General features: G+C 46.4%; 1 protein-coding gene across 1 annotated transcript in view; it reads right to left on the bottom strand.

The window, feature by feature from the left end:
* KIF9 (kinesin family member 9) overlaps window positions 1–26,172 on the bottom strand; it is a 1,188,236-nt gene that overhangs the window by 649,798 nt on the left and 512,266 nt on the right. Inside the window, exons 9-10 of the mRNA XM_069645790.1 lie at window positions 23,971–24,035; window positions 18,677–18,754 (exon numbers count right to left, since the gene is read on the bottom strand). Coding sequence (XP_069501891.1) covers window positions 18,677–18,754; window positions 23,971–24,035 — 143 coding nt within the window. The remainder of the gene's footprint in view (window positions 1–18,676; window positions 18,755–23,970; window positions 24,036–26,172) is intronic.

Here is a 26,172-nt window from a genome sequence, read left to right as displayed (position 1 = left end):
GACGATTTCTGAGCACCAGAGTGCATCTGGTGCTTCACTGTTGGCGGCGCTGGTGAGAACACTGCAGGTTACCGAGGCGACCATCAGGGGCCTGCTGATCCTGGTGTGGTGGCCTGCATGGGCACATAGGAGAGGCCTGGCGAAGCGCCCCTTGTGAGGGCTCGCGTTGCGGTGGGTGCGTGTGCCTGCTCCACCTGTTGGTGTGCCGGATGGTGCAGGACTGCACCTGCACGTTCCGCAGCAGGTGCGGTTGCGGTGGCCTTGCTGGTGGTGATCAGTGGGCTTGTGCGCAGTGGCTGCTGCAGTTTGGAGGCCCGCGTCTCCAATACCTGATAAAGTTGGCAGCGCCAGCGGTGCAGCACTAAGTTGGAGACATGCAAGATTGCGGCTGGTGACTTGGGCTGCTTGAGAGGTTTGGAGTCGGCCCACTTGGCGAGTGCAGTAGATCAAGAGGCTGCTGCAGTGAGGCGGATGGTGCACTGGGTGCACAGGGTGTGAGAGGACTGCTCTGCAGGCGCCGCAGGCTGGAAGAACAAAGAAACAGCCTGGGAAAAAGATCAAGCGGGAGACCCAGGCACTACAGCAGATGCTAATAGTAACAGGACGCTCAGCAGGCAACAGCATTGCGGCTGCTATGGTGTTGTTCTTCAGTTAGTGGTGAGTCACTAACCTGCATTGGAGGCAGGGTGCTGTGGGTAGTGAGGGCCTGCTATGGCTGGTGCCACTTGAAAGGTCTGGGAGGTCTGCAGGGGTGAGCCTGGGAAAAGACTGGAACAGATATCTATACAATACTATCTAATAACCTCAAAAGCTCATCGCAAGTATTACTTCTAGGCGACCTTAACTTGGGCTTTAATGACCCTTTAGATCAACCTGCCTCGGTAACAGCTAACATTTTAACAGAACTTGGCCTTACCCAAAGAAGTAAAACTCCTACCCACAACAAGGGCAGAATATTAGATTGGGTGGTGGATTACAACTGCCATGCCAATATCCTCTCCATCTCCCTGCTAGCCTGGACTGACCACTACCTACTCTTATTTACGCTCTCTACCAGTAGACCCCCTCCATACCTGCCCCCATTGCTCCACCTATACTAACCAGGACCAAAAAGAACATTACAGTGGACAGGCTCATCCCTGCTATTCTCCCCACCCTCAACTCACTTCCAAACAGTACAGACCCAGAAACATTGGTTGATAAGTATAATAAAGTTATGGCTTCCTCCCTAGATCAGATTGCCCCCCTTAAACTGAGACCAAGTAAGCCTAAAAACCATTTAAACAAATGGTTCACACCGTTCCTAAAACACCCAAGGCAACAAAAAATAAATTGCGAGGCCGCATGGAAATTACTTCCATCCGAAGCCAATAAATTAAAGCTTACCAAGCTCTCATCCCTCTAAAAAAAAGAAATATGCCTTGCTAAACAGAAATCCTACGACAGCCGTATTTCTCAAGCTAACTCCAATATGAAAGAATTATTCACTATACTCAAAGAATTGGAGACTCCTATTGCAATACCAGACACATTTACCAAAGATAAAAACTGGTGTTCAGATATCCAACATGCACTCACTAAAAAAGTATCCACCCTACAAAATAAAATAGCCCAAAAAAAGTATCTTTAAATGCCCTACCCTCTCCTAAAGCCTCCCCCAACACCTCTGAAATCCAACCTGCCCGATTTAACTTCTCTAAAACATCTATCATCGAGTTTGAACGAATTATTCTGTCTCTTAAACCATCCAACTGCCATGGTGATCTCTGCCCGGCACAGCTCATTAAGGATGCAGCTCGGGACCTATCGCCCTTCATCTCCAAGCTTATCAATGCTTCTTTTGCCATTGGCACCATTCCCACTAACCTCAAAGAATCATGGGTACTTCCACTATTAGAAAACCTACCTTAGATCCCCCTTACACCAACTAACTACAGGCCAATCACAACAGTTCCCTTTCTTCTAAAAATACTAGACAAAGTGGCATATAGGAAAATTCAAAAATACTTGGAATCACATCACCTTTTAGGAGTTAGACAGTCAGGCTTCCGTCCACAACATGGAACGGAGACCGCCCTCATCGATCTTAAGGCTCAAGTTGATGAACTCAGAGATAGTGGAAAATCAGCACTACTTCTCCTTGACCTTTCAGCAGCTTTTGATTTGGCGGATCATACGGTCTTATGTAGCCATCTTGACTCAGCAGCACATTATACAAGGTTGCTAAGGAGGAAAAAACATATGGATTCTATCTCGACTCCACCTTATCCTTTTCTAAACAAGTTAACACAATGGCATCCACCACGGCATACACGTGTAAGCTCATTAGAACTTGTAAGCCATTTCTTTTTAATGGCAGTTGCATCATCCGGGCGAGATTATTTCAATGCCTTGTACATAGGCTCAAACAGATCCATCATCAAGAGAATCCAAACCATCCAAAATAATGCCCTAAGAGCAGCTTTAGGTATATCCAGAAGAGATCACATCTCTGAGAGTAGGCGACAGAACAATTGGCTCATGACCAACGACAAAATCCTACAAAAACGGTGTCACTCACTCACAAATCACTTAACAATGGCGCACCTATCTACCTATCTGAGAGATTCCACAGACAAAAATCCTTAAAACCAACCAGACTAGCTAACCTGAACTGTCTGTCCATTCCCAGATTCAAACTATCCACGACTGGAGGTAACGGCTTCCCCGTCAAAGCGGCCCAACTTTGGAACTCCTTGCCCCCTTTACTGAGAGAAGACCAGTCCTACCAGAATTTCAGATCGAATACTATCACATGGCTCAAATCTTCCGACCAGTAAACCCGGGTGATGTAACCTCCACCCTGGAATGACCTTTGCTTGTGCAACTGAATTTCAATTTAGCACTGCCCACCTGTGATCCCTATGGGTATAACTCTAATTCTTGTACTGCTTTGCAATATTTGTATTTCCTGTTTTTGTATGTAAATTGTTTCCTTCTATGTATCACTGTAACTAAGCTTCGCACATTGTTGTAACTGTTGCGCCCTGATACCCCTGGGTCTGGTGCACATTACAAATAATAAAACAAACAAACAAACATATAAGGCATATGCCTGCGGGGAGTCTGGTCTGGCACCAGATTCTGCATTCTTTTGGTCATAAGCTGGTCGGTGCGGCCTGGAGACACCACCCGGTGCAACTGGGGGACAAGGAAGTGGCTTGGTTGTAATTGTGGTGCTGACCCTGATGGACTGTGATACAGAGCTACAGAGCTACAGTTGCCTACTTGGCATAGAGGGACACTGCACTGGAGGGTGCTTGAAGAGTGTGCTGGGGACATATATCCTGTATGGCGATCACTTACCTGCTCAAGGGGGGCATTTGCTCACGATGGTGGTGTGTGGAGTCATAAGCATTGCTGAGCTGTGGTAGGCGAGGGAGATAAGGATGGAGAGCCCCGACCTTGGAGGAATCGTTGAGTGTACACCACTGCTAAACACGGACTACAAATGCAAGACAAGCACAGTAGGGGTAGGTCAAAGCAGACAAGCCTGGAGGGCTTCACTCATAAGGATGGCCATGATGTGGCACGGACACCCTTACCTCAGGGAGGGGGGTTCCCTGTCTGTGTCCATGAGCCAGCAGGGAGAAGACAGAATACTTGCGGCGATCACAGCATTACAGACCTCCATGGAACATAAGATAGAAACGGTCAGTGTTGATGTTGGTCTCTTATGGCAAGATGTGCGGTCCCAGGGGGATCGGCTCAGCGCAACAGAAGTGTTGGCGCAGGAGAACAGGACCAATATTGCCAGTAATCAATCGGAGGTGGCTACGCGAGTGGAGAGGGTGCAGGCTCTGGAGTGTTGTGCAGAAGATGCTGAAGGTAGAGCGAGGAGGAATAATGTCCGGATCCTTGGTTTGCCGGAAGTAGAGGAGGGGGGGACCCTACCTCCTACATGGAGAACGTGTGGTTGTAGGAGGTGGGCCCTGGAACAGTGATGCAAGGCTTCAAGGTGGAGTGGGCCCACAGATCCCTAGCTAAAAGACTGCTGCCCATTTCCCCTCCAAGGCTGCTGGTTGCTAGGATCCTGAACTTTAAAGAAGTTTTGGCTGATTGTAAACACATCAGGTCCTCTTAGGCAAGAGATCTTGTTTGAAAGAGACTTAGCCACAGAAGGCCCTGATATTTTGGAAACAAACTGTAACCATGTGCTGTCGAGGCTCAGGAGTGTGCTGTGTTCAGGAGTCCCGCCATGTCGCGGCTAAAAACGTGGGGAAGGGAGACCCCAGCATACCATCCTGACTTTGAGAACACTTCTTTATTTTCTGATGAACATTATCCCACACTGTTTTTGACTTAGCGGTAAAGATTGGCAATAGTTATTTTTTAGTATAGGCCCTTTTTATTTGACAAGACGCCACAAGGACTGCCTTATTATTATTTGATGGTCGTAGCTTGCTCCCATCTTAGATTTAGGTTTAGATTAGGTATTTTTCTCACCCATTTATACAGTTTAAAAAACACCCTTGAACTGAGATTACTTGTGTCTGTCTTTACTGTTACCACCATGAATTCCTTACAGTAGTCTATGAATAGGGCAGGATTTGACAAGCTTATTCCATGGGCTTGCTTTGCCATGTAGATGATTCCTCAGGTATCTACCAATTTCTCTGATTTTGAGTTTATTTATAGGAGGTAACCCATGAGACATGTTTAAAGAAAAGGAGCGGATACTGGCTTTTTACAGGGGAGTGTGGGGGTAATAGAACAAGCATCTTCAAAGCGGACTATTTATCTGGATTATACACAGCTGGTGCAGTGGAAGAGGGCAGCATTTAGCCGCACCAAAAAATGGCTGCAGTGGGCCAACCACCTCTATATGCTAATCTACCCGGCAAAGATGAAAGTGCTCCATGATGGGCGATCGCACTTCTTTAAAGATACTACAGCGGCGCATAACTGGATGATTCAGTGGGCATTGCGCAGCTATCGGCATGAAGCAACAATAAACACTGACTGCTGTCGCAGCTCTGTGTGGAGGTATAACAGACTATCACGGAGGGGCATTTCAAATTGGCTAATCGTGGGAGCTCCCTTCTTTTCCCTTCGGGTGGGGGTGAGGGTCATCTGCCTGCGGTGCCTGCGGCTGGTGCAATTCTATGTACATTGAACACTTTCTATTTGGATACCAGTTTGAAGCTATCGACTGCAGTGCATCACCAGGTGGCAGGGTGGGGGTGTGTGTAATGCAGTGAGGCCAGAATAGGCTTGTAGCTATTGGGCCAGTATTATATGGTTGGGGGGTGGGCTGGGGTGTTCAGAAGTTGGAGGAAGGTTAGGGGGTTTGTTATTTCTGCTTGTGCCTAGAGTTTGGAATGGGGCGGAGGCCACAAGTGAGAATGGATAGGGCGCGTGTGTCATCTTTTAAGCACACTTGCCCTTGCATCCAGTGATAAGGTTTGATAGGATTTGTGGTTGTGGAAGAGCTGATGGATTGCTATGTGAATTGGTATCTCTTTTCTAGACTCCCAGATGCTCACAGAAGGCTCTGTAGCAGGGAACAATTAGAGAATCTTAAGTATTGTGTGAACCAAAATGACCCCCTCCTGCCCAACTATAACCTTTCCCAATTTAGCTGTTAAAGGGCTTACCAGAATTACTACTGTGGGTGCACACCAACTTGGTGGGAAGAGAGTGGTGAGAGAGCCCTTGCAGAGCTGGTCGATCTGCAAAGGACAATGTTCATGAATAGTTGTTCACATATGAGTTTCTGTCTCTTCTAGCTTAAAAGTATTTGTACCCTTACTGTTTTGAATCCTTTCACTCCTTCAAGATGGTGACTTTGTTTTCCCTTTTGCTTTCTTGCAGGGAAAAGCTCTGTTGGGACCGGAGATTCCAGTGGCTCTTTCAGGTAAGTTGTCTATGATTCTAATGTCTGTCAAGTCTGCAATGCCGTGCTTGCAAGTTTACAACTCTAAATGGAAAGAGGCCGCTGCTAAAACACTGAAGGGGAACTTATAGATGCCTGTGGCGGTGCTGCGCAGTGTTTTACCGATAAGTTCAAGTGCGCGTAATGCGAGGGATGCAGCAGGGTCTGAGGGGCTGCTGTGCAATGAGAGGCTCTCCGTTCCTTCACAGATTGCTTTCTTAATGTCAATGAAGCTTGTGCAGTGCGCGTGTAATACCAGGGGGAGGCGTAAATAAAGCAACAACAAAGCGTTTCTTGTCTTACTGTGGTTTCTTGTGTCTTTCTTCCACAGCGTGATGCGCTTCTGGGCTCACTATTGTTTTCCTGTGTCTTCCTTCCTCAGATGTGGGAGGAAACTCAAACAAGGCGAAAGGCAGCTGGAGCACAGTAAGCATTGTGGCAAGCTGGAGAACTTGAAAAATAACACTACGTATGGGCCGCTAGTTGGGTGGAGTTTTTATAGGAACAGGAATGCTGCACTGCCTTTAGTGTTTCCTTGAGTGGCAGACACTGGTTCCATCTTGATAGTCTTCCTGCATCAAACCTGGCGGCTATCTTGGTGTCTGTGTACTAGGTTAATTCATGCATTTTGCGGTCTGGGTACTGGGTTCACACTTACTTTGTCCAAATTAAGTTTTGGAAACAGGTTCATGACAATAGCTATATCAAGAGACGCAGCATGTTTGCATATTAGCGTAGAATGGAAGTGGGGGTAGTTCTATTACAGGAGACCCACCTCACGAGGGACAGGCAGAATAAGCTTGCTGGGAAGTGACGCAGGCAGTTGTATGGCTCCCCCTACTCCACCTTTGATAGAGGGGTACTGGTGTGGATTGCACCCACTCTCCCCTTTAGGGTTCTGGAAACCAAAGGTGATGATGAGGGTAAAATGGTGTTGGTTCTTGGGTTCCTGGAGCGGAGGGAGGTATGTATTGTGAACTCCCTAACCATACCGCCACGCTTTTTTTTTGCTTCACCTTATCTGAGGCTGTCCCATCATAAGGGTGCCCTGTGGATCTGGGGCGACTTTAATTACACGCTAGTCCCGGCAATTGATAGGTGGGGTGATAAATATAAGAGCCTGCACCCCCTGCAAAAGCATTAAAGAGATTGCTGGAGGACCTGGAGTTGATAGATACATGGAGGGCGATGCATGTCGGGGAAAGGGCCTATTCGTATTTTTTGGCCCAGCACAGAGTGCACACTCAAATAGATTATATCTTCATGGGACTGTTAGGGGAATTTTTACTAAAGTCCTACGGGCAGTGTGACTTTAGTAAGCTATCCCAAACTCTTAGTATCAGTCTGTACTAGCTCAGGACCTTGGTCGTGTGGCAGAGCAGTCAGGCTTATTTTAGGAGGAAGATGTGAGCTGTAGGTAAGTTTTTTTGTTTGTTTGTTTAATCATTTGTAATGCGCTACAGACCCAGGGGTATCAGGGTGCAGCAGTTACAAGAATATGCGAAGCTTGAGTACAGAAGTTACAGAAAACAAATGTGGGTGCATCATGATCATACATTGACATACAACAAGGAGATTATATACATATATACATTCTATATACAGATCTAGTGGAGCTAGATGGGAGGAAGTATGGAGGTGAGCTGATGTGGCTGGACAGTCTAGGCATGTGTGGGATTTACTGATCTGTGGATTTAAGCCAGTCTAAAATTCTGGTAAGGTTGGTCTTCCTAATGGGGTGTGGCATGGAGTTCCACAGTTGGGCCGCTTTGACGGGGAAGCTGCAACCCCCAATTTTGGAGAGCTTGAATCTTGGGATGGTGAGGCAGTTGGTGTGGGCTAGTCTCATGGGCCTGATAGATGTTTTCCTGTGGAATCTATCGGTAAGGTAACTGGGGGTGGCGTTGTTGAGAGGTTTATAGGTGAGGGAAGCTGGTTTTAGAAGGATTTTATTGTGGGTAGAGAGCCAATTATTATGGCGCCTGATGGCAGAAATTTGAGATCTTCTTGCCACGCCGAGTGCCGCTCTTAGGGCGTTGTTTTGTAGGACTTGTATCCTCTGAATGGTTGCTTTGTTGGCCCCAATGTATATAGGGCGTTACAATAATCCAACCTGGAGAGTATGAGGGCTCTGGCTAGAATCATGCAGTTGTCATCTGACAAGAATGGTTTGCCTGACCTAATGAGCTTGCATGTGTAGGCCGTGGCAGAGGCCATGGCATTTACTTGTTTAGCGAAGTAGAGTGTGAAGTCGAGGTAAATCCCCAGAGTCTTCACCTCCTTGGCCACCTTGATGAGGTTACCATTTATTAAGAAGGATGCATACTCCTGGCCTAGTTTCTTAAAGTTGGTTTGTGTACCCAGGATGATAAGCTCGGTTTTATCATCATTCAGGCAAAATCCAGGGGTTGCCATCCATGCCTGAATGATGAGATACACTCTATCACCAAGACCCAGTCCTAGACATGATCCCCAGAAAGTGGGAGGAGAATCTGAGTATCATCTGAATAGTTAGTGTAGGTGATACCCAGAAGGTCCAGATCGTCGGAGAGGGGCTTGGTGAATATATTGTATAGAGTGGGGGAAACACATGAGCCCTGTGGGACACCACATGTGATGGGGATGGGGTCAGCCACTGCAGATGGGGAGAACACCCTCATAGTTCTGTCACCCAGGAAGGACTCAATCCATCAAATGGCTTCTTTGGGGACGTGGGCTGCGGAGTCCAGGTGACTGCATAAGACCTTGTGATCCACAAGATCAAATGCAGCCAATAGGTCTAGTAGTAAAAGTAAGGCTGTTTTACTTCTGTCTCTTAATTCATCGACCTGTGTCTTCAGGTCGATAAGGGCAGTTTCGGTTCGGTGTTGAGGCCGAAAACCTGATTGTCAAAGCCGCTACCAGTTCATGGTCTTCCAGAAATATTTGAATTTGAAGGTAAGCAACCATGTCGAGTATGTTTAATAGGAAGGGGACTGTTGTGATGGGGCGGTAATTAGTGGGTATATGTGGGTCAAAGTTTTTTTTTTTTTTTAGCACGCTGAATCTTAGCTAGACAGGCACAACAAAGAAGCACTTGCACATATATTTATATAAAAGATACATATTTATTATATTTACACCAGAATCACTTTAAATACTTCAGACGTTTACGATAGAACACTTAGGAATACAAGAGAATACACTTTAAAGGGCACTTTCGCTTTTGTGTATGTTCGCGGTTACATTTGTAACAACGTTAGAAAGGGAAAAGACAAGGTTATCGTATTATCGGTAAGTGCGCACTCTTGTGGTTTTCGACAGGTCATATAGTAATGCATTAACTTTGCAAACACATATAGAGAAGTCACTTAAAGGAAGGAAAATAAGTGGTTAGTGCAACATGAGCTTAGTTCAAGGTTCTAGAGACGGTTTCTTCACCGGGCAAGTCTTTTAAATTCAAAAACACAACCTTAGCTAGAGGCTTGAAGTCTTGACAAACAGCGAATTATGAAGAGTTCCTGCAGATTTCTTCCAGTGTCTTAAGTTATTGAAACAGCAATTTAACAACTAACAAAGTAGACCTTAAAACAGACTTGAGAAGGGGACACAAGCAGCGGCTTGGGTCAGAGGTAAGAGGGGTTTGCCTTGGACACCTCTACGTGTACTCCAAAGCTCTGGAGCGACTTCATGGAATCAGGTAAGCAATACCTTTTTCCCCACAGAACCTTTGGTTTGAATAAATTGTTTGTGTTGGTTTCTCCGTGTTGTGGCAGCTCTGGACCCCACCTACAGATTTCTTGGTCTGGTGACAAAAGGCAGGACAATGGGCGGTGCCTCTCAGCAGCAGTCTCAAGGTTGGGACCTGTTGCACGACTTTCAGCAACTTCTTGGTTCACTCTGCGGTTTTGGTGCCTTTTCAGCAGCACCAACAAAGGACACAGATCGCCCAGTCAATCTTCTTCGCTTACTGCAGTCCCACACTCTGGTGAGGGGGATTGGGTTTAGTTTAGTTTAGTTATTTGTAACGCGCACAGAACCCTGAGGTAACTGGGCACCAGAACTTAAGCAATTGTTACAGGCAGATGATAAGGAATTACAACAAATAAGTGTGGGTCGACCGGTAGTTACAGGCTGGTCAAAGGTTGAGATAATACAGGCAGGAAAACAGGTTTGCCAGAGGACGCTTCGCTAGAGGTTACAGTTGAGGCGACAGTACTAGGCTGACAGTTTTACAAGTAGACAGTTTTACAAGTAGACATACAGAAGGATTGAGCAGGCACATACATTTTGATACGCAAATTAGTCAATGGTTAGTGTTCCTTATTGAAAAGTGAACTCTTTAGCTCTGAAGGTCCAAAAAGAGGATTCTGATCTGATGGTGAGGGGGAAAGGGGGGGCATTCCACTGTTTGGCAGCTAGTACTGGGAAGCTGGCTCCTCCAGCTCTGTTTAGATTGAACCTCGGGATAGTAAGGCGGTGCGAATACAGACCTCTAGTAGGTCTGACTGGTTGGTGTTTGTTGAATTTGTCTGATAGGTATTTAGGGGCAGAGTTTGTTAGAAATTTGTGGGTTATGACTAGTGTACGGAGTGATATTCTATCGTGAGTTGGATCAGATCTCTGTCCTTACGGGTTCAGCAAAGATTTGGATGGATTTGGCCTTTACACAACGATGCACTCGAAATGGGCAGCAGGTCCCTGCTGGTTCCACTGCTCTGGAAGCTCCTAAGACCTTGGGAGATGGCTCATTTGCTCCACTGCGAGTGCCACCATCCATTCAGCTGGATCAGCTGATCATTGCACACAACATCTCCTTCGGTGCCCCAGCCGCAGCGTGCTCCGCACACACAGCTGTGCCCCTCCTCATGGAAGGCCCGGTCGCCGTGTCGTGAATATGCAAGAAAGCGTCTCTGATGAAAGCATTGGAAAATTGGTGCTTTGCAATTCTTCTACCTCCCCAGCAGGACCACGCCCACCACCTCACCCTCTCTCCCCATGGACCCCCCCCCCAGCCGTTACAGAACCCCATCTCAAAGGCGCCATGATCAACGCTAGGTCCATCAATGCACACGCTCTGGACATCCACGATATCATAACTACCCACAAACTCGATCTGCTCATGATCTCAGAAACCTGGTTACATGAGGCCTCCAGACCTGTGCTCTCCCTTGCACTGCCCTCTGGCTACTCCATCACCAGACAAGATCGCCTCTCTAAAGGGGGAGGTGTAGCAATCATTGCCAAAGACTGCCTCTCGATTAGAAAGATAGAGAAATTCTTGCACAACAACAGCGACTACCTCCAAGTCAAAATCAACCTCTCTCCCCATTGTACCATTGCTGTTCACACTGTCTATCGACCTCCAGGCCCAACAGAAGACTTTCAAGCCTATCTCATCCACCTCCTCTCTGACAACCTTAAAAAACACTTGAAAGCCATTCTCCTTGGGGACGTCAACCTAGGCCTCCTGGACAGCAAGGACTCAGCAGCCATATCCCTTGATTCAGCCCTCAAGACACTAGGGTACAAAAACACCATCTTTAGCCCAACCCACACCCAGGGCAGAACTCTCGACTGGATCGCACAGCATAACTGCCCACTCATCATCACTGGAAACACTGCCACCCCATGGTCTGACCAACATTTCATCACCTTTAGCATCCTTACCACCAGCCCCTCCATTCCTTCACCCCAACCCCTGCCTCCCTGCCTCGCAAGAAGCTCCCGGAAACTCACTAAGGAAAGGCTAATGCCCTTCCTCCAAGGCCCAGCCTTCAGACCACCTTTCTCCACAGACCCAGAAACACTTGCAACAGCCTATGATGTTGCCATCAAAGCAGCTATCAACTCCCTTGCCCCACTTAAACCCCGGAAATCCAAACCCACCTCCCACTCCAACTCCTGGTTTACCCCAGACCTTCTCATACTCCGCAACGAAAAAAAGGCTGCACTTACACAGTGGCAAACGTCACACCCTGACAAAGATAAGTTGATCTTCAAAGCCCGCTCTACCAAATACAAAAAGGCAATCACCCTAGCAAAGGCCAAATCTTTTCAATCCAGAATCTCGGAAGCCCAATCTAGCACAAAAGAAATCTTCACCATCTTCAGGGAGCTAGAGACTCCCACTCCCGCCCCCCAGAATTTCACCAAAGACAAAGCCTGGTGCGATGAAATACAAACGGCCATGCAAACCAAATTGAGCCTTCTCCAAAACAAAATACTAGACATTAAACAAGCCCTGCCTAATACGCACATCCCTGTCCCACCACCAGCCTCTGACCCCCCCAACCTTTCTCCTTCAAATCCATACAAGAAAAAGACATCATCAACATAATGAGGAATATCAAACCCTCTAACTGTAAAGGTGATGTATGCCCAGCCACCATCATCAAGGACTGTCCTGAAGCACTAGCTCCCTTCCTGACAGCCTTTGTCAATTCCTTCTTTGCCACAGGGAAAGTCCCTGCCTCCCTCAAGGGAGCTTGGGTCCGCCCTCTCTTAAAAAACAACTCTCGATCCCATATCCCCTAACAACTATAGACCCACCACCACTGTCCCAGTCCTCCTCAAAATACTGGACAAAGCGGCCTATCTGCAGGTTCAGCACTTCATTGAAGATAACAAACTACTGGGATTCCGTCAATCTGGTTTCTACCCTAGACAGGGGGCTGAAACCGCCCTACTTGACCTGAAAAACCAGATGGACGATGCCAGAGACATGGGCAAACCAGCACTTCTCTTACTTCTTGACCTATCTGCGGCTTTCGATCTTGTAGATCATGACGTCCTATGCCACCACCTCTCCTCCACTGCCAAGTTCTCCCCTGACGCAACAGCATGGATCACCTCCTTCCTACAAGACAGAACCATGCAAGTATTCTCTGACCTAGCCTCCGCTTCACCCACCTTCATACTCTGGTGTGCCCGAAGGCTCTTAACTCTCCCCCACCCTCTACAACATCTTCACACGACCCCTCTTCCTCATCCTCAACGCTATGGGTATTTCCTACACCAACTACGCTGACGATACCCAGATCCTCCTCATCCTCACTGCTAACTACCACTCTGACTTCTTGACCCTTACCAACCTCTACAACACCATCCAAGCCTGGATGGCAGACAATGGACTATGCCTCAATTCCAACAATACCGAACTCCTACTGGTAGATTACCCCGAAACGCTAAAAAAACTAGACTCCCAATTCAGTCACTTCACCATCGACACCATCAAAATATCTGTCTCAAAACTCTTGGAGTCTATTTGGATTCCAACCTATCCATGGACAGACAAGTGAACGCACTGCCTCCTCAGCTGCTTTTCACGCTAAACTAATCAACACAGTCAGGCCCTTTCTCTCCAAAGAGAACTGCACAAACATAGCCAGAGCCATCACTGGGTCCAGGCTAGACTACTGCAACATACTCTTTCTAGGAACTTCCAATAAAAACCTGGAGAGGCTACAAGTCATACAGAATAATGCTCTCCGTGCAGACCAAGGCATTGCTAAAAGAGAACACATCTCGGAGGCCACAAAACTAGCCCACTGGCTCCCAATAAAGGAAAGAATCGTCATCAAAGCTCTTACACTGACCCACAAGTGCATTTACCTCACTGCTCCTGTTTACCTCTCACAAAGGATCCACCCCATCTCCTCTACAAGGCCAACCAGATCACCCTACACCAACATGCTCTATGTGCCACTAGTAAAAAGAGACAGAGCGGGCAGATCCAGCTTTCCATATCTTGCAGCCACACACTGGAATACCCTACCTCCCACAATCCGAGGTGAGGCCTCCCTCATCGCTTTCCGTAAAGCTATGAAAACCATCCTCTTCACATAAGGTCCCTCATAGCAGCATGAATACTATACATATGACCTATTCATAAGCTGTAATGTAATGACCAATTGCATAAGCTGTAATGATAGAATTATGTCTGTAGTATTTATAATGTATCAACGACTGCTACCATTCCTGTACCTCTGTAACTAAGCTCTTACAAGTAATAGCGCCTCAATGTCCCTGGACTGTCTGCGCGCTATATAAATATAAATAAATAAATACATTTCAAAGTTCGTCTTGGGACTGGTTGCTCCCACCAGCCAAAAGGAAGGCGTTGTCCTCTTTGGAGCTCCTCTGTTGCATAGAAAACGGGGTCGGACAGCAATGGTCGCTTCACGGTGTTGCAAAGGGTCTGCAGGTGTCTCTGGTCACCTTCCTCTTTGGTTACTTCTGTTTCCTGTGGTTGACTTGCTTTACACTCCAGAAGCCTCACCTTCTATACAGTTCCAGCACACACACACACTCCTCTGAAATCTCTCTCAGCATTTTACAGAAAGGGGCATTTGTCTGTCCAATCAGGACAGCCAGACCCACTGTGGGAGCTGGACCTATTCAGGCACTCTGGCAGACAAAGGACAGGTGGGTGGCAGACGCCTCCCCAACTTCCTGCCTGCCCAGACACTCTGGAGCCTAGACGGGGATACCGACAGGTTCCCGCCAAAGGCAAAACACACACACAGACCTGCCCCTCCTAGAATAGTAGAAGAAGGGCTAACAAAGAACAACCACACTACTAATGGTGAAAAAAGAAGGGAGGCCCCAAGTTGGTACCTGAGTGCCCCTATTGTGCACTACCATGGCTATGGACATCGCCTGCGGTATAACAAATACATAATAGTTGGTAGAACACCTCCCCCGCCACCAGCCATAACTAGGTGATTGTCTATGTGACTAAAAGTCACAGGAGCAGAGAGAAGGGGGATACTAAGTATCCCTTTGGCAAGCCACTGAAGGTGGTGTGTGGCCAATCTCTCAGACTATAGAGTTTTTGGGAGAGATACTAAGTATCTTTCTATCCTCAAGAACTGTAGTTACTTGAGGATATACAAGAATAATCTTAAAGGAGGACCCTAAGGATCCCCAGCAACACTGGCCATAAGGAGCTGTGTGCTGAAGTAGTAAAACAAGATGCCTTTAAGAGCTGTGGAGCAGACAGACTCCATAATGCAGGTAGATTACAAAGAATAGAGTTCCAAAAGCAGAGCGGAAAAAGGCTTCACTCATTCAGGTTTGATAGAAAAAGGTCCAGAAGTCCAGTAAAAAAGTACTGGGGGTCCCACTAGGAGAGGGGATGAAGCATACAAATGATAAATCTCCCTAACAGGGAGTCCTGGGAGAATTCTACTGAGGTGACCTCTGAGGTCAGGGTCCTTTCTGATCACGCACCATTAATGGCCATGTGGTGGAGACGATCGCGCAGAACCCCGATCCCTACCTGGAGGCTGCAGGCAGAGGCTCTGCTAGATGACACTTTTCGAAACCCTCTTGGTGGGGCGATTGACATTTTTTTACAATAATAGTGGCAGTGTGGGGGACGGGCGCGCTGTGGGAAGTTTTCAGGACGGTGGTGCGGGGTGAGGCGATAGGCAAAATGGGGGGGCTCCGAAAGGGATGCTGGATTCTCTCATGGTTATGGAGGGGAGACTAAAATTGGCAGAGGAGAGGGCTGTGGGGACGGGAAGGTGGGGACCTGACTGAACTGCGGTACCAGTGTATAGCGGCGCGGGACAGGTTGGGTAAATTTGATTTAGCTGAATATACACGGAAACTACACGCGGAGGGAAATAAACCAGGGAGGCTGTTGGCATGGTTATGTAGAAGAGAAGATAAGAGGGAAATTATTAGTGCTATTAGTGTTGAACAAGGGGCAGTTTGGCATGACCAGGAGGAGATCAATATGTTCTTTGCTAAATACTATGAGACTCTGTATTCATCTGGAGCGGTGGTATGGGGCACTGACATTGCCAAAGTCCTGTCTTACAGAGAAGTGCCTCGCCCCCAGCTATATCAGAGGGCGATGTTAGATACCCCGCTCTCAGTTGAAGAGCTATTGGCGGTGATACAGGAACTGCAGACGGGCAAAACCCCAGGAGCGGATGGCATACCCGGGGAAATTTTTAAGGAATATGCAGAAAGGCTGGCTCCTCGGCTTTTTGAGACACTTGAGGAGGCATATGAGACGGGGAAGTTGCCTGGAAGCCTGCAGGAATCAATAATTGCCCCTGTGCTAAAACCACATAAGCCTCCGTTGGAATGCGGCTCATGCAGACCCTTTCTATGGTCAACCAAGATTGCAAGGTTCTTACGGCCCTATTCAGGCTGAAGAGAGTGATAGGCTTCCTGATACATGCAGATCAGACCGGGTATGTGCCCGGCAGGAACACCAGATGGAATCTCAGGAGGCTGCATCATATTATAGATGGTACTAGGAATTCGGATTTGGAGTGTGCAGTGGTGTCCTTAGACGCTGTTAATTCCTTTGGCTCGGTCCGATTGGACTGGCTGTATGAGTCACTGTGCCATTTTGGCATTGGGGATGGTTTTTTGCAGTGGGTTCACCTGGTGTACACGGGTCCCACCGCCAGGGTGCGTACAGGCAGACAGATTTCCAAGGGGTGGGTGCCCGGGAACGGCACTAGGCAGGGCTGCCCGTTGTCCCCGATGTAGTTTATCCTAGCGTTGGAGCCACTCGCAGTCTTTCTTAGGTCTGAATATCTGGAGGCGTGCATCTGGGTGGATGGGGTTCGTCATCTAATCTCATTATTCGCAGATGACATGCTCCTCTATATTACATACCCAGAAGACAACTTACAACACCTTCTCAATGTGACAGACCGATTTGCTGAGGTTTCAGGCATACATATCAGTAGATCAAAGTCCTGCCTGATCCCTCAGGCCTGGCTGCAGAGCCCGTAGCATCTAGGGCAGACCTGGTTGCAGCAGGTCTGCCCTAGATGTGCGGACAGCACAGCAGATATGGAGTCTGGAGTTGTCCGGTGGTTCGGAGGTACTGGGGAGCAATTGCAGACAAAGTGGCTATGTGGGTATAGAGATGCATTCCTGGCTACCTGAGGCCTGCCTCCTGGGGATGTTCCCAGGCGGGAAGAAACACACTGCACACAATACCAGAATGAAAGACTTGATCTGCGTGTTGGCCAAACGCAGGAATGCTATGACCTCGAAGGCGAAGGAGGGTCCCAATGTGGATGTGTGGTGGAGTGATTTGTATAGATGGGCAATGGCGGAGACCTTGGTTTGGTTCAGAGCGGTTCACAGGGGCATTAAAGAAATGAGTGATAATGTGGCCGCCGGGCAGGCCCTGACACAGGCGATGTTAGCGTCTTTAGATTACCTGCCCCCATAGAAGGGTAAATTGGGATTGCATACTGATGTGGGACTCTCCCATATATGGGCCTCTGGGAAGTAGGGTCAGGCCCTGGCATGGATCCCTGGGACTCCCGACTGAGGTGGAACAAGCAGGTGTTATACTGTGTTTGTTTTGGTTGTTTGTTGGTCTTGGCTATATACTCATTTCGCATTACGATCCTGATTTGGTGGTCGCCCCCCCTTTGTGTTTTAGTTTTCTTGCTGTTTCTATTATATGTTTCTGATATTACATTGGTTGCAATGATTGCACAAATTGTACCTTTAACAAGCCCTCGTTGTCTGTGTTGTGTGTTACTGTAAAATAATAAACTCAATTAAAAAAAATGGTTATGCAGTGTTGGTTTTTAGTGGAAGGGATTCAGGGTGTCGGGATGCATTGTCGACATTAACCAACATGAATCTACAAACAAACCTAGAAGGGTTTAGTGGACCTATAATATCCATATCTATCCCAAAAAAATGGAAACTAGATAATGGTAAGGGGTTGGAGACAAGCCTTCCCTGCATCTGCCCTATATGTATTCTGGCATATCTCACAGCAGCTATGATATTTTTGAAGATAGTGGGGAAGAACAAATGGCTCAAAACATGGTCTTGAGTTTTGGTGATACCCTGAAGCCATGAAGATATGTGGAGAGAGTGCCCTCTAAAATGCCTTTCCTAAAAGGAGTGGTGGGTGGCCAGTAGTTGGTATCAGGTGAACCCATCCCCTTTTGTATTATTTGTTCCACAATATAGTATTCCCTGCATACCAAGAAAGGTCAAAGATGTTTTTTTTTAAACTACTGTAATTACTTGATCAAAAGCTTCTCTTAGGAAGATGTCATTGCATTGGGCGTCCGCAAACTCAGAAGACAGAGCAAGCTCCTTAATGAAGGGTCAAGTGAAGAGTGGGTGTAGCCAAAGCCCCTTTCCCTCTATGTCTTGGATAGCAAGTGTTAAGTTCAGTCCTCTCAGAATTAAGGGTACACCTACAAATAAACTCAGCAACTGTAAATGGCATAGGGGAATGATTTATGAGAAGTAGTTTCATCACTCCCCTGTAATCCTTGTCTATGACTCCCTCAGGACGTCAAACCCATGGGTCATGGCCAACCAAGACTCAGAGGCTATTTTCCCATAGTATCTCCCACTTGCACAACTGACACCGTACACTCCCTTCCCCTCCTGCGGGGCTCCAATTCTGTTCCTTCATGTTTCCTGAGAGGTATAGTACCCATGCTCCTCTTCTATAAAGGAAAAGGTGACATATGTGCAACTCTACTTTTCGAGCATTGGTGTCTTTTGTAGATATACCTACTTAGACTAATCGCCAACATTAGGCAATGACCCAGGGGACCTTGCTAAAGACAGCAGGATATTCAAAAATATGCTCTTCAATAAAAATGTCCAATTCAGAAAATGTAAATGTCCTAGGAAACATGCATTTAACAATATTCCATCTGCTCAGTGTTTATACTGTGACATTTTTTGACGGTAAACCATGTATCTCTTGTATGCTCTGCAACCTGCAAAGAAGAAACTAGAGTAAGATAAAAAGATAATTACCTCAGGATCAAGTTGCTCAACAACAACACAGTCGGTGGGGATACATTTCATTCTGGTGGCGAAACGGAGCGTGGAGAGCTGAAAAACAATGCAGTCTTTAGTTGATATCTATGCACTAATACCCCAGACACCATTGTGATTGCATGTAAATTGGCCAAGATGTCAAAATAAATCTAAGGAGTAGCCTTGGGAGATACAAAAAAGTGATTAATAGCCCTATAATGTCTAACCATAATCTATTCAGCAGTGAAAGTAACAAGGATAGAAGTTTGGGATTCGGCCAATATTGCTTCTCCAGTGTCTGCTCGGAGATTCCCAATTTAAATGTCAGTATCAAGCAGATGGTGTGCCTATGTTTGTGTGCAGGTTTTTCCAGGCCTGATGAATTGATAGGATTTGAAAACTCGTATATGAACCTTTCTTGGTCAGATTCTAAGTAGAGGTCAAAGTTACCAATTTGAAGTAGAAATATACAGCACATTCATATTCATCGACAATTATATTAGGTTAACCAAAAAAGGAAGCATTGTAACCAGGTGGCCTGTAAATTACAGTGCTGGAGAATGGGCTGGGGGAACATTGGTAGATCAAAGTTAGCAGAAAATACCTATGGTTATGGTTTTGGTTTATCAGTGAACTTATTCTCAATGGTGCCACTGAAGGCTAAGCACCATTGTGAGAGTCCTAATGGTGCTTTTCTGCGGGATTGCTTGATTGTGTGTCAGTAGCGTGTCCTCGGTCGGTCTTGAAGGAGTACAAGGATAAGTAGAGTCTTAGAACGCAGTGAGCTCCTGTGTACCGCTGTGGCTGGCAGAGAGGCAGGTCGTATTCCAGCAGCAGATCATCCCCAATGGTCCCTGTGAATGGTTAAGGGACAGAGCTGGTCTCTGCCTTGGAACACCCGCCTTCACCTCCCACTGGAGGACTTTAGAGGGACTGCTCTCTCAACAGAGTCCAGTGAAATCTTCTCAAGTGATGATCCACAGGCTTCAAGATGATTCCAAGATGATTCACAGGAGTGGTTGGAGACTCCTTCATTTATAGGCAAAATTCCCCAGGGGGCTGGACTAAAACTAGCCTGCTCTTGAAATGAGTGGACCTTGCCCTTATGATGTCACACCCAAAGTGCTTTGCTCCAGAGGAAGTGGAGGGGACAGGAGAGAGGCAGAAAGGAGCAAAATGGCCAAACCCTCAAAAATGTACCCCTCAATACAGCCTGCATTCTCTCACAGCTGGTTGGAGGAGCACCCTCTATAGGCACAGCCCTACCCACCTGGCCAAAACATTCAAGCCCCTGTATTCTTCATAGCAACTGTCACATCGACCCTCTAGTAAGAATGCAAATTTCAAGCACACATCCAGCTTGTGTATACTCATTGGTCCTAGGATTTTAAGTGGGCCAGGGTTACCTGTGGCTCAGCAAAAAATGCCCTTCAGCCTGGGCGCCCCAACCTGATTTCAGTGCGCTTAAAGTCAAATTACGAGTATGCATGTAATTCTGTGATTTTTGCATCAGAATTACCATCAAACTCGTTTTACCATTACCTCCACCCGGTCAAATTGATTTACCGCAAGATTACGAGTGGTGGCAGGCAGTGCTAAGGGGATTTTTGTGGATTTACCATGAGTGCTTATTCTGTCAAAGTAAATCTTCCAACTTTTGGAGGTAAAGTGGAGTATGTACCTCCAGCTTGCTGAAGGAAACCCCTCCATTTCACTTCCGGAAAGTGTCTGTAAAATTCTGGCAATTCTTTTACTGCCACTTTTTCTTTAAGTGTTGTACTCATGATGAGCCAAATGAAAAGATAATGAGAGACAAAACTGCTCCTCCCCAGTAGATGTCACCACCATCCATGTTTAGAATCAGATCATAAGTTTCAAACATTTAGTTAGATTAGTTGTTTAAAACTCTCAAGGGAAGAGTTATGAGGGAATTTATTGTTTAACTTAATTTCTGTCGTTAGAAGGATTCAATAAAAATAATGCTATCCCTCAGAATATTGAGTGACAGTGGCCACTAGCTAATGCGAGGGGTATATGAACTGGTATAGTGTGTAGATTGTCTTCACCATGCCCGGGCCTTTCACCCAGTCATCAGGGTCCATAACGTCCGGTACAGCTCTCGGACTGGGATTGTGAAGCTCAATTTGAATGCTGGTGGGCCATTGAAAACAATGGGTTAGCAGAGAGCCTTAATAACTGTTTACACAGTTTTTTGTTTCTCAGCATTCGGACTCAATGTGCACTGTTTCCATAAGTCAAAATTCCCCCAGTACAAAGGTCACTGCAAGGTTCGAAGCACATTTTCTAACTGTTTTCTTTGTTTTTAACATTTATTTGTGATTAAGCCTTATTAAAATGGCATTGCAACCCAGACAGTGGAGGGTTGTAACAGGTGTTACCGTCCCTTGCCATGTTATGCACCATCAGCTTAGCCTTGGGCCCATAACTTGGGTGAAAGAATTCATTGGCCCCCTTTAGTGTGTATGATGGCTTGCTGGAGCAAGAGGACTGTTCCTCCTTTGCAGTGTACGAAATGAAAAGTCCTGGTCTCATGAGACAATCCTAATGAGGTCATACTCTTTTTGAAATGTATGTTCACGCGTGCTGAACGTGTACAGATACCTGTTGAGAAGCTGCAAAGTAGTCATGGTTGGATCCGGTCTGCTTTGCATCTGCACTTCTGGGTATTCTGAACACCTGCAAGTGCACACCGGAATTACATCCCTTTAGTGAATCAGAAATTCCTGCCCCTGCAAACAGCAATGGGCAGAATCTGTGCATATACAGGCAGAGAGCAAACCAGCTGTATTCCGTCACTTAAGCATGCCACACATGCATGTTAAATGTTAAAGGACATTTGTACCACACACCATCACCACAGGAGCGGTTCCCTGGCGCTCTGGCGGATCTGAAAAGGAAAGTGGGTGGGGTTAGTGGTACCGAGCGGGAAAAGTGCAAGAGGGCAGTGATGTGCTGTTGGCAGCTTCAGTTTGGTTAGCGCTGTTCGCTGAGCTTAGGTGTGCTTTTCAGTTGGTAGCCGTCGTGTTCTGTTGTGTGAAGATATGCATGATTTGTTTTGTTGTTGCAGTGTAGTAAAGTTTGCGCGGTGTGCTGTGCTTTAGGGGTGTGGTTGTGTTTGGTTAGAGTTTGAGAGGTGTATGCAGAAGGGTGAGATTGTTAGTGGTTTGGTTAGTGGCCTCGCTATCTAGATGTGATACATGCTAATTTCCAAATTCTTTCTAGATGTGGCGCGTGAATATCTCCACATTTCTATCTAGATGCGGCACTGGCAAATATTTACAATCCTGTCTAGAAGTGACACAAGCTAATATTCACAATTATATCTAAATGTGGCACTGGCGAACATTCAAATCCTGTCTAGATGTGGCGCAAGTCAGTATTCACAATTATATCTAAATGTGGCACTGGCTAACATTCACAATCCTGTCTAGACGTGATGCAAGCTGATATTCACAGTTTTGTCTAAATGTGGCATAGGCTACTATTCACAATCCTGTCTAGATGTGACGCAAGCTAATATTCACAATTCTATCTAAATGTGGCATTGGCAATATTCACAATCCTGTCTAGAAGCGACGCAAGGCAACATGCAAGCCAACATTCACAATCCTGTCTAGATGTGATGCAGGCTGATATTCACAGTTCTAGCTCAGTGTGGCATAGGGTAATATTCACAGTTCTATCACAGTGTGGCATAGGCTAATATTTGCAGTTCTATCACAGTGTGGCACATGCTCATATTCACAGTTCTATCTGATGTGGCGCTGTCTAATATTCACAATACTGTCTAGATGTGACGCAAACTAATATTCACAATTATATCTAAATATGGCCCTGGCTAACATTCACAATCCTGTCTAGATGTGACACAGGCCAATATTCACAGTTCTATATCAGGATGGCACAGGTTAATATTCACAGTTCTATCTAATGTGGCGCTGGCTAATATTCAGAGTTCTATCCAATGTGGTGCTGGCTAATATTCACAGTGCTATTTTATGGTGGCAGAGGCTAATATTCACCGCTCCATCTCAGAGTGGCACAGGCTAATATTCAGAGTACTATTTCATTGTGGCACAGGCAGTGGTCGAAGTGTACGAAAAGAAGTGTACGAAAAGAAGTAGTGGAACTATGTTCCCTACTGGCCTGCACCACTCCCGTAGACCCCATCGCCACGCCCTCTCCTATGCACAATAAAAGCCCTAAAACGCATGCGTCTGCTGTTTAGAGGAACGTTCAGTGCAGTGCACTGAAAGTGCAACTTCCAACCTCTTCCTACACTTTTATTTTAAAACGAAACCGTTCCGGAACGGTTTCTTTTTAAGATAAAAGTATAGGAACGGTAAAACTTAATTAAAAAAAGTAGAGGAGCACCGCTCCCGCCCACTTCGACCACTGGGCACAGGCTAATATTCACAGTTCTCTCTGAGTACAATGCCGCCTAATATTCACAGTTCTATCTAGTTGTTAAGCTGGTTAGTATTAACCTGTTATGTCTGCTTGTGTCTGCTTCTATTTGCTAAGAAAGGCAGTCGTGAGGGAACACGATGCAGCTAGAGACAGGAAGGAAGTGAAACGGGCTCCATGAAATGCCCTTAATGCACGTCCCTTCACATCATTTGGACCTGGCGCCGGGACGTTATGGTGAATAGAGACCCAACCCAAGCTCACTACACAGGGTTGGCAACTTCCAAAACCCACCCACTTAACAAAAGTGACACCCCAGGATGACAATAGGGCTGCAGAATAACTGTAATAAATCATGTACTTCTTATTTGATAAAGTAATCAAAACAACTTCCAAGGAAAAGATATTTTTCACTGCCACTCAGCTGTCCATTCTTATAACTAACTTGGAATACTGCTTGGTTTGCCTGCTGCGAAGCCTCTTGTGGTGTTGTGTGTGTGTGGTACTTTGACCTGCCTACAATCTCAGTACAGGAAACTTGGATCAGGGATATTAGGACACTTTTTACATCGAGGTTGTTGCACCACAATATTTTTTACTTAATATTTTTAAAGTAGTATTTAAAATACCACTTTTTCGCTCTTACTATACCTACCATACTCATCATGAGGCCTTTAGTCTCAAATCTACTCGTTTATGAACATTTACATTTTTGGTGGGTCATTATCAGTAGCCACATCTATCTTCCTTATAGTAAACATTTCTCATTGGATCGTGGTATCGTAGGGTGACATAAACTGGAAATCAAGTTTACTTAAGTCATCTTTTGGCCTATGTTACGAAATGTAGATTAATGTACTTACTGTCTCCTCCAACTGATTAGCTTCGCCATAAATATTTGCTACAAGAACTGTATTGCAGTTTCCACCTGAAGACAAAGAAGGACAGGATTACGACGGTATCCAGTTTGCTGTACATATTGCTCTCTGTGATGCATTATCAGCAGTGACGGAAGCATAACAAGGAAGCTGCACTTAATTTTGGTCCGGAAGCTGTATTAGCACATGGAGATCATTATTGACCTCCCCTTAGCCAATCAGAATGCTCCGAATGCAGTCAATAATCACTGGTATTGACTACATTCTGAACATTATGTCTTCAAAAGTAATAAGGGAAACAATACAATTTCCATGTGAGATTTTTGTTGTGGCTGTTTTTCAAAAAGTCACTGCCTCTCTGGTAGGACATTTTTTGTTGCACCATTCTATTTAAACACGTTGGAAAATGCTTTCACTTTTTCTAGAGAAATCTCGTACTTTTTACATGACAGCTAATGCATGCTTATGTTAAACCCGCTCCAGTATAACGTAATTTAAATGCTTAACCTGTGAAGACATCCTTATTTAAATACTATAAAATAAAAATGAATGTAATTTACTAACTCAGTTTGTCTATTTACTTTGCTCCCCATTAAAGTAACGATTTTATTTCACCAAGAAAAACTCCAAAGCATGCATTGCTTTTACCACTAAGCCCTTATTACAAGGTAGGCCGTCTGGTAATAAAGTGCTGGTAGCACCGTGACTTGGCACTATTACCGGGCCGGCCAATACAGAGTCATGTTGCCAGAAACAGCAGTACTGGTAACACCACAAACTGTGCTACTGGCGCCGGTAACACAGACAACTCTAGCAGCGGCACCCCCAAGACATCTGCCGGTAACACTGGCCTCACAGGACCACAGGCACTGGGAAGATTCTTTTCCGGTTAAAGCTGCAAAGCTTTGGAATGCACTTCCCACCACTCCGACAGTGGCACCTGACGCAAGAGATTTAAGTAAATCCATAAAAACCCTGCTTTTTAAGTAATCCTTCCCTCCCTTCCTGTAAATTCAAGATATTTTGTCCTGCATATTGATGTTTGTCCTTCTGTGTTGATGATTTGTGCCCCAATAAATAAATTATGAGCATGGATAAAACGGTACTACCGGCAGAGAAATGCTGGTAGTACTAAAAAAATCCATGTTGGAAACACTGCGACTGCGGTCCAGGCGGTAAATGGGCCCAGGTGGGGCTAATGAGGCCACAGGTGCACCAAGTCCCCCCAGGCGCAACCAACACAACCAGGAACGGTAGAAAATGCTTACAACCAGAACACTCCCCCAACACAACCATGTTGCCTCTCTCAGTAGTAGCAATGTACATGGATTCGCCGCACGCTGCAGTGCAGCTGAATGAGCTGGAGCAGCACCCATGGTGACAGGAGGTCAGGGAGAGGAGGAGGAGGAGGATGAGGAGGGTGATGGCCGTGATGCAAGTGCTGAGGTCGGAGACGGGCTGTCATACCCAGCACAAGGGCCACACCCTGGGCCCTGACAGATGGACAGATACGTACCTTATACCGGCTAAACAGGTAGACAATGCATGAACTACTGTACCTAATCCAGGGCAAGATAGGAATCAGGATCGGCACAGCCATACCACTGCAGTTGAAGCTGGTGTCGGTTCTGCACTTCGTCGCCACAGGCGGGTCCAGCACTCCGTGGGCTAGCTGCATGGCATATCGCAGCCTGCATTCCCCAGAGTGCTGGTGCAGGTACTGGAGGCCCTCCTGCCCCATGTGGGCCAGTACATGGCCCTCCCAACTGCCCTGGCACAGGTGAATGCCATCAAGGCCCGCTTCTAAATGTTTGCATGTATGCCAAATGTGCTTGGTGCATTGAACTGCACACATGTAGAGTTGGTGCCATCCCACGCCACAGAGGAGGTGTACAGGAACCGGAAACAGTACCATTCCCTCAATGTCCAGGGGACCTGTGACATCGACCAGACCATCACGAACTGCTGCGCGCGGTTTACATGGTCAACCCACAACTCCATGGTTCTGTGGAACAGCACCCTGCCAGGATACATGGCGCGGCACAGAGGACAAAGGACCTGGATGTTGAGTGAGTACATGGACAAGTTCACACAAATTGCTGCATGGGTCACAGGCGAAAGGGGGGGGCTTTACACAAATGCATGCCCCACAACCACCATGAATTAGTGGGAACAACCAGCGCATGC

This window comes from Ambystoma mexicanum, chromosome 2p (genome assembly GCF_040938575.1).
Source record: "Ambystoma mexicanum isolate Mex_15411 chromosome 2p, UKY_AmexF1_1, whole genome shotgun sequence".
In the NCBI taxonomy this organism is placed as follows: Eukaryota; Metazoa; Chordata; class Amphibia; order Caudata; family Ambystomatidae; genus Ambystoma; species Ambystoma mexicanum.
Note: the sequence above shows the minus strand (reverse complement) of the source record. Positions and strands in the feature narration are given on the sequence as shown.